Raw genomic sequence first — 9014 nt, 5'->3', positions numbered from 1 at the left:
AAAAGATGCTCCAACATATAACAAGGACACATGCTCCACTATGTTCATAGCAGCTTTATTTATAATAGCTAGAAGCTGGAAAGAACCCAGATGTCCCTCAACAGAGGAATGGATACAGAAAATGTACATCTACACAATGGAATATTACTCAGCGATCAAAACCAATGACTTCATGAAATTCATAGGCAAATGGATGGAACTAGAAAATATCATCCTGAGTGAGGTAACCCAATCACAAAAAACCCACACATGGTATGCACTCATTGATAAATGGGTATAACCACAAAGCTCTGATTACCTGATACAATCCACAAACTACATGAAGCTCAAGAAGAAGGACGACCAAAGTGCAGATGCCTCAGTCCTTAGAAGGGGGAACAAAAAATATTTATTGGAGGAGATACGGAAACAAAGTTTGGAGCAGAGACTGAAGGAAAGGCCGTCCAGTGACTGCCCCACCTGGGGATCCATCCCATATACATACACCAAACCCAGACAAGCCAGGAAGTGCATGCTGACAGGAGCCTGGCTTGTGCTTCATATTCCACATTAAGTTCTTAGAACCATCTTGACGGAGTTGACAGCAGATTCTGTGAGCCAGGTGACCCCAGCTTCAGATAAAGCTCTTGTCAGTGGGTGTTTACCATGCCTTTCTGCTGCATTACCAGTATTTTGAGAAGTTGGTTTTTTAGTATATCTAAGAGACAGTTTTTTAGATTGTGTTTCCTAATTCATTAGATCCTGGAGGAAGCAGCATAGGCTCTAGTTTCTGTTACTCCACTGATCTGCCCATATGATCTTACACAGACCACTTCATGGCGTTCTCTGAGGTGTATCTTTTAAAATGACACATTTTCCGTGGGAATCACATCAACTGTTTGTGTCTCTGGCATGGCCACCTTCCATTCTAAGTCTGCTTTCTGTCCTTTTAAATTGAAAATGTCAGTGGCATATTTTTATTGATGTTCAGGGTCAAGTGGGAGCACCTGGTATGGGGACAGACCATGAGGGCAGAGATAGCATGGGAAGGTGTGGGTGTTTTCCTGTGGGAGGAGGTGTCACGGAGGTCCTGAAATGGGGAGGTACCTGAGCAGGTGGGTCACATGCAGAACTACGAATGGAGTCAAGTGCCTAGGTTGGCACACGGGTGGTTATGGAGCTAAGGTTTTTACTTCTGTTACGAAAGAACTATTTTCATACTCTAAGTTTTAAAATTTAGATTATTAAACTGTGCGTAAGTTAAGCCACACTCCTATTTTATTAGCATTTAATTAAAGTAGTACTTTGGTAAAGCAAATACTGGAAATGAAGTCTCACCAAGTCTTTTTGTGTAGTACTTTATTTCTCAAAGGAGTTGCAAAGGGCCAGGCCTCAGCTATTCTGAGAAGCACTGATTTGGGTGCTTTATAGATCTGTTATCGTCTACAGAGTTCATGCTTCAAAACTGTATAATTGAGTCACAACAGATTTCAAAAGCTCATCTCAATGTCTTCAGTAAGTTTACAGCTTTGCAATGGGCCACATTCATAGCTGTCCTCTGTCACATGTGGCTGCATATACTGTGCAGGTTGGAAATGCCTGTCTTAGGGTTTGAACTCTGAGCAGAAGACGGGACCAGAATATGCCAAGAAGCATTGGGCATATTGCAGTGACTAGTGTCCTCAGTAGCCAAAAAAATGGTGCAAGTCTGTTTCGGTTGGAAACGAAGCCAAATGTGTAGGCAGATGTCATTTGATAAAATGTACAGCACATAGAGCATAGCTAAACTTTCTCATTTCTCCCTCTCATAGCATGAGAGCTGGGTGGTTGACCCTGCTCCCACTACACCCTGCCTGGTGCTCACATTCTCCTCCACCTTATCTTAGCTTGAGGTGGCTTCCCCTCTCTTTGAGGATCTTGTGCTACTAACACACAGGAGCACCTCAGGTCTCATTCATATAGCTGGGCTTCCTCTTACAGCATGTAATGAGCATGCCTGCAGTTTTCTCTAAGGAAATCTTGTGGCAGTGTTGCTGCTGGTGACAAATGGTTGAGCCTGATCTTCTCGTCCAGGACTGACCTCGGTACTAGAAATGCATAGCCTCGTGTACCATGATTCCAGGACCTACTCCATTTGTTCTAGCGCTCTGGAAAAGTTTTCCAAAGCAGTTTTGAAAGCTTGCAGCAAGAAAGTACCAAGTTCATTGCTGGTTTCATGAATGTCTGGATCAAAACTTCCAAAAAGTGGGGTGGAGGCCTGAATATCCTCCCGGTTAGCTCGAAGCAGTACTGCTTGCAGATCCTCTGCAATCATGTCATATTTTTGTTGGTCGAATTTGGACACTGACAGCTCATCCTGGGGGTAGATAGCACCCTCAGGGTAGCAGTCCTTTGGCACTGGGAACTCAATGTGGCGCAGCCTAGGGAGTTCGCAGAGTGCAGCAAAAAGGCGCCGGAGAGCACTGCCTGATAGTGGGTTCCCAAGGAACTTGAACTGCTGGAGCTGGCTGCAAGGGCTGAGGCCCAGAATCATCATGTTAACATGGCTGTCCGTGATGTTGCAGTCCTCTAAGGTGAGAACTTTCAGCGTTTGGGCAGCCTGGCTCAGCAGCCTGAAGAAGGTAGAAGGGTACAAGTGTACCAGGTTGTGTCCACTAAGGTCCAGCACCTCCAAGTGGGCAGTGTGGTTACAGTTTGCTAAGAAGGATATGTCTTCATGATTAAGGGCACAGTTGGCTAGGTCCAGCACTCTTAGTGGGGTCTTCAGGGGGCTGTGAGGTAGGCAAAAACATCACAAACGTCATGAGGGTCTCAGTTGAGCTAAAGTTTTGGTGAAGGTGAACAATCTAACCATTTTTCTATCTTAGAGATCACTGACTGCAACCTGCCAGGAACTCCAGCTGACATTTCATTTCACATTGGCATATAAATTAAGAATGATATTTTAGGGCTGGAGAGATGGCTCAGCGGTTAAGAGCATTGACTGCTCTTCCGGGGGACCTGAGTTCAAATCCCAGCAACCACATGGTGGCTCACAACCATCTGTAATGAGATCCGATGCCCTCTTCTGGTGTGTCTGAAGACAGCTAAAGTGTACTCATATATAATAAATAAATCCTTAAAAAAAGATTTATAAAAAAAGAATGATATTTTAAAGCAATGTCTAAAAAAGAAATCAAAATAGTTTGTGAAACATGGAAGTCACATTCCTCCTAGAAATCTATGGCTGCTGGGCCTGCTTAGCAGTCAATAATTGAACCGAAAATGGACCAACACCACCTTTCAAGTTGGGTAGGGAAATTATGCACATGTTCTCAGGACCGTCAGAATATTGGCTGTGGGAACAGCAAAAGATAGAATTAGTTTGAGAGAGAGTGCTGCCACTCTGATGACTATAGAGCCAATTCAGTTCCCAGGGCTGAGATGTCCAGCAGCCTGAACATGGCCTCCATAATCCCCAACTAGGCATCTTGTGTTACCTGGGGGGAGGTGTGTCTGCATTAACTTCCCCGGACCCAGGGTTTATGAGAAGATACACATTTTCTGGCACCCTGGATGTTTCTGGGAACATCCCCTTCACTGCCCGTGTTAAACAAGGCAGTATGTGGTGGGGGTCTTGTTCTGTCCCTACTATCCTGTTCTTGCTGCCTCTCCACTGCTTGCCCATGAGTGATAACCTACTACTGGAATAGTACTCTCCACATGAAATCACCCTGACCGCAGAGCTACCCGGCAGCTACCCTCCTGCCCTTCTTCATAGTACAGCTGCTGAGGAGGAGAGAGCAGTACCAGGTTTTCAGGTAAGACCACAATCCAGCTGACAACTGACAACGTTCTCACTATGCTGAGCTACCCTCCCATTCCTATCCTGAGAAAACGTTGATTTAAGACACTAAATATTGGGTAACTCATTCTACAATACTAGTCAGTAGAAGGTCTGGTGACTTCTGTACTTTCTAGCTAGCTCCCTCCTTCCTCTTTCTCTTATGGCTTCTTCCTCCTCTCTCCCTCTCTGAGAACTAAAACTAGGGTCCTGCTATTGTTTTAGTACACAACTAGCTTATACTCTCAGCCCTTGTTCTGTTTGTTGAAATAGGGCCTCTCTTTGTAGCTGATCTCAAACTTAAAATGCTACTGGCTATGCCTTCTGAGCACTGGGATTATGGGCAAGCCCTATGTCTGGGTTTTGTTAATTGAAAAGCATCTTCCAATTTGGTTCAGTGTTCTGACTCTCTCCTGATGGCTTTTAATTCTTGCTGGTCTGGCCAACACATGCCCAGAGAACATTGTGTAAACAGATCCTATCCCTATTCCTCAGTGACTCCAGCGTGCTGTACCAGACCCTGTACCCAACTATCTGAGACTTACCTAAGCAATGTTTGGATCTTCCCAGTCAGTGTAGAGAAAGCTACACTTAGCTCAGTGAGCTGGTTCATCTGGCTGAGCTCCCAGGCAATAGAGGTAAGGAGGAGATCCTCACCCTCTGGATCTGGAGCACAGGTTGGAGGAGCATCGAACGCCTTGGTGGGCAAGGTGAGTGAGGTCAGCTGAGGGAAGCCCACCTGGGCCAGCAGCTGCTGCACATGGCCAGCATGCAACCGTACATTGTGTACTACCTCCAATTTTCTAAGCTTGCCTGGCCCAGCCAGGCCAAGCACTTGTAGGAGCTGCCCAGGGCTCAGGCTGTCTGCCCGGAGTGAAGGGCAACAGACCTGCAGAGGTGCTGGGCCTGACGGCTTCAGGGCCTGCACCACCATGTCAAAGTTGCCTTCTGTGACAAAGAGGTCAGCAAAGACTTCAATGGGGTGCCCAGCTGTGCAGGGCTGTCCTTGGAGCTGGCAGCAGATCCTGGCCAGCACCTTGGTACGGCCCCACCTTCCTAGTGCCCTCCCACAAGGACATTGCTGCACCTGTACATCCTGGATGCCGGTGAAATCCGCTACCCGAAGGCGGTTGCTCCCACTTCTCAGCACATGGTCAGCTATGCCCTGCATACAGGCCTCCAGGCAGGCCTTGCAGGCACGATCACGCAGGTCTTCCGGGTGGTCAATGTTTGGCCCTAGTAGCACAGCCAGCCGGAACTCCTCTAGCGGCCAGTGACTCAGCAGAGCACGGGTTATGTCCGCCTGTTCTAGCAGGTAACTGGTCTTGAACAGAAGTGGGTAGAGGTTGTAGGCTATGCTATCCAGGTTCTCCTGGACCAGCTGGGGGTGGGACGCTAAAGCTTTAGCCGAAATGAAACGAAGCGACCTCATCGTGTCAGAATGGTGCTGTCCGTGCGGTTCCTCCCAAAGCCTGTGGAGTTTGTGGCTATTTTTAGCTGCTGCTGCTTCTGGGCTCAGGACAGAAAGTGGTAAACTGGCCCTGGTGGTCATCTGACTGCTATTTTGGTTCTTGGGTATCAGTTTGGCTGTAACCGTGGAGGCATTTGTCTGTCTTAGGGCACCCTCCTGGTGAAAGCAGAGCTGCTTGTTTTGTTGCACAGTGTGGGACCACTAAGAGGCAAACCTCTAGGTTCTTGGACAAGTAGCCTCAGGCTTACAATACAAATGGATATTCTGCCCCACTGAGGCCCATCCCAGTCAAAAGATCTGAGTGAAGCAAAATCCTGAGCTGCTTGTGGGTGGGTGGTGATCTTTGGGTAAAACCCTTCTTTTCCTAATACCTAGGAGTCAGGAATGCAAGGGCCAGGATCGTGGTTAGGTATCTCAGACAACACTTTTCATGTTTTAAGAATACCGGCCATGAGGCTGCACCCTCTCTTTTCTCCCAGATCCTTCTTTCCAGAAAAGGGAGAAACAGTTTCACTGAAAAAGAGATATGGACTGGGGCTGGAGAGATGGCTTGGCGGTTACGAGCACTGAGTGCTCTTCCAGAGGTCCTGAGTTCAATTCCTGGCAATCACATAGTGGCTCACAACCATCTGTAATGGGATCCAGTGTTCTCTTCTGGTGTGTCTGAAGAGAGTGACAGTGTAGTTATATACATGAAAGTAAATAAATTTAAAAATAAATGTAATTTGTATATCCAGTGACTTTCAGTTAGAGAAGAGTAATTTTAAAAAAGAGTGGAGAGATGGACTAGTGAAGAATGCTACAATTAAATGTAGGTACCCATAGGCTGTGGATTCTCAGCCCTAGCATAGGTATTGAATGGTTAGATCCTATAGGAAAGTCATAATAGAGAAAGAGAGGGAGAGGCAGGAGGCAGACAGTGGCCATTCCAGGTGAGTGCCCTGCCCTCAAGTATACCCCAGTTTTCCTGTGTGGCCTTCTGTGACTCCCTCCTGACAGAGCTTTATCTCTCCCGGAAACCCTGCCATGGACAGAGGTGGGAATATGATGCCATGGTGTAGTCCCAAGCATTGCTTAAGTGAGTAGGATTTATCTGGAAGGCAATCCACGACAGGACCTTGCCCTAATGTCACCCCTTGCCCTCTCCCCAGTCTTGGCCTCTGAAGTATTACCATGTCTTCTAAATGAGAACCAAGACTAGTGATACCAAATGTCTCTCCTTTAAGGTATAAACTCTGAAGTACATGTGACTAGGTTATTATTGATTTATGTCTAAGTTCACTACTATATGAGTCACTTTGAAATGTGTGTGGAAATACTAGTATACATAGTGAATTATATAAATTTTACATGTTCCATGAGTACCTTGAATTTCCTGTCATGCTTATGGAATTTCACAGGTGAAATGGATACTTAAAATAGTGTACTTATTTGTGTGAGTGTGTGTGCATGTGTGTGTGTGTGTGTGTGTGTGTGTGTGTGTGTGTGTGTACAAGCACAGGCATGTGTGTGCCACAGTATGCATGTGGAGGTCAGAGGACAGCCTGCATGAGGTAATTCTTTTCTTTTAAATGTGAGTTCTGGGGATCTAACTCTGGTTGTCAGGCAGCAAGTGCAGGTGCCTACAAAACCACCCGTTGGCCCTGAAATGGATAATTTGACATCATATATCTGCTTGTGCAATAAAGATTGTTTTTGTATTGATTCTCATTGCAATTGCTTCTCAAATAAAGTTGTATTGCAAAGCTTATGTTCCTCTTTGGTCTGTAACTTCTCATGACTTCGTATTTCTAATTGCAAGTGAAACCAGGTCTCCAACATTCACTTGAAATCTACAGATTTCAACTTGAAGAGAAATATCACTCTTTTTCTCTCTCTCTATTTTGATACAGAATTTCATGTAGCCTAGGGTAGTCTAGAACTTGCCATATAAATTTGAACCCCTGATCCTCCTGACTCTGCCTCCCAAGTACTGGTATTATAGGAATGCACCACCATACCAATCTAAGGAACCTCCTTTGAGTTCATTTCTAAGCCACCTCGCCCTTTCTCTTTACAATAAAAAAAACAGTTAGCACTTCTTCCCAATCCTAGAAAGTTTTGACTTGCAAAGCTCTCTCTCTGGTTGCTGCTTCATCAATATTAGAAATGTTTCCCTGTTAAAATATGAATTCAATCATCCACTTTCCCATACACAAAATCACTGAATGTTTCTATTTTTATCTTATTTGGCAGGAAATAAAGTTGAGCCTAGAGAATTATTTGTGATAATTTTGTGATTATTTTTCTTTAAAAAATTATGAGATTCATGTACACTCATATGTGTTTTGATCCAGTCCACACCTCATTCTCGCTGCCCCAATTCCTCTCCTACTCCCACCCTATGTCAACTATTTCCTCCCAATGTAACGTGTTCCAGCATTGCCAATATGTGAATAGGTGTAAGACTATTTACTGAAGTATGAGTAGCTGAAGGGGAAGTTTCGATTTGGGTCATGTGATGCAGACTTACGTGATGTTTTGCTGAGATAGACTCTTGTGTGTTTCTGTGAGAGGATTGATGTCAGGACAGAGTATAAACAGAACTCAGCTGACAGTGACAGGGCGCTTACATAGCTAGCCTTGCAACGCTTCATTGATCTCGTGTCTTTGCTGATCTTCATTTTGTTGAGAGAAGCATAGCAAACAACTTCTCGTTGTATCCCTCTGGTTTTGGTTGCTCCTGCTGACTCCTGCCAATGGGGAGGAGGCCTGGTTGTTTCTATGGATTGTACCGCTGCTGCTGATTCATGTTTGGTAACCTGACATTACTGAACTGGGCAGCTGGTATCCTCACAGCAGAGATTGGAATCACCCCTGAAGAACTACTTCTAAACAGGTCCACATCCCCTTGTCCTAGTTACCAGCTTTTCTCCCCTACCTGTGAACAGTGGTCTAGAAGGGGGGTTGAGGCATTTGAGAACCCTTATTAAAAGTAGCCTCTCCCCTTTTGCGGCCATCGCTGGATTGCAGCCTCCAAAATGAAGTTCAATCCCTTCGTGACTTCTGACCGAAGCAAGAACCGCAAACGGCATTTCAATGCACCATCTCACATTCGGAGGAAGATCATGTCTTCTCCGCTTTCCAAAGAACTGAGACAGAAGTATAATGTTCGGTCTATGCCCATTCAAAAGGACGACGAAGTTCAGGTTGTTCGAGGACACTACAAAGGCCAGCAGATTGGCAAAGTGGTCCAAGTGTACAGGAAGAAATACGTCATCTACATTGAGCGAGTCCAGCGAGAGAAGGCTAACGGCACAACTGTCCATGTGGGCATCCACCCCAGCAAGGTGGTTATCACCAGGCTAAAGCTGGACAAGGACCGCAAGAAGATCCTGGAGAGGAAAGCCAAGTCCCGGCAAGTAGGAAAGGAGAAGGGCAAATACAAGGAAGAAACTATCGAGAAGATGCAGGAGTAGAAATGTCATGCCCAGTTTTCATTAAAGACTGCTTAAGTAGTAAAAAAAGAAAAAAAAAAGTAGCCTCTCAGGGGTCACATCCTTAAAGAAAACTGAGTAGAGGCAATTGCTTGCCAATATCTTCTCAGTTACAGGTGAGATTTCATACCTACATTGCATTTCCACGATGGTACTTTGTCTTGATTTTTGTACTGTTTTTTTCCTACATGCTGTCACAACCCATATCAATTCATGTGTCCAACTTGTGTCTTGAAAATACTGTTTTGTTGTAGTCATTTAGCCT

The 9014-nt window shown here is 45.3% G+C and overlaps 1 protein-coding gene and 1 pseudogene across 2 annotated transcripts; one reads left to right on the top strand and one right to left on the bottom strand.

Annotated features, from left to right (window-relative positions):
• Positions 1-1062: 1062 nt before the first annotated feature.
• Lrrc14b (leucine rich repeat containing 14B) lies at positions 1063-7196 on the bottom strand. Of its 2 annotated transcripts, XM_063271819.1 has the most exons (3): positions 4890-7196; positions 4348-4499; positions 1322-2750 (listed from the first exon to the last, which is right to left on the bottom strand). In XM_063271819.1, the coding sequence occupies exons 1-3, from the start codon at positions 5352-5354 to the stop codon at positions 2105-2107; spliced, it is 1263 nt and encodes a 420-aa protein (XP_063127889.1). In that variant the 5' UTR covers positions 5355-7196; the 3' UTR covers positions 1322-2104. The 2 variants fall into 2 exon arrangements, with proteins under 2 accessions (NP_001102803.1, XP_063127889.1); NM_001109333.1 differs by having other exon boundaries at positions 1063-2750; positions 4348-5234.
• On the top strand, positions 8289-8772 carry Rpl26-ps2 (ribosomal protein L26, pseudogene 2; annotated as a pseudogene).

The sequence above is a fragment of the Rattus norvegicus genome, chromosome 1 (assembly GCF_036323735.1).
Source record: "Rattus norvegicus strain BN/NHsdMcwi chromosome 1, GRCr8, whole genome shotgun sequence".
Taxonomy (NCBI): Eukaryota; Metazoa; Chordata; class Mammalia; order Rodentia; family Muridae; genus Rattus; species Rattus norvegicus.
This window is presented reverse-complemented; position numbering and strand designations above follow the sequence as displayed.

Bases quoted from the DNA above. Each gene is read 5' to 3' on its own strand.
- Lrrc14b (NM_001109333.1), bottom strand. From the start codon at position 5,234: ATGAGGTCGCTTCGTTTCATTTCGGCTAAAGCTTTAGCGTCCCACCCC. The intron at 2,751-4,347 runs GTAAGTCTCAGA...CCTACCTCACAG, and splicing joins AAGATCCAAACATTGCTTAG to CCCCCTGAAGACCCCACTAA.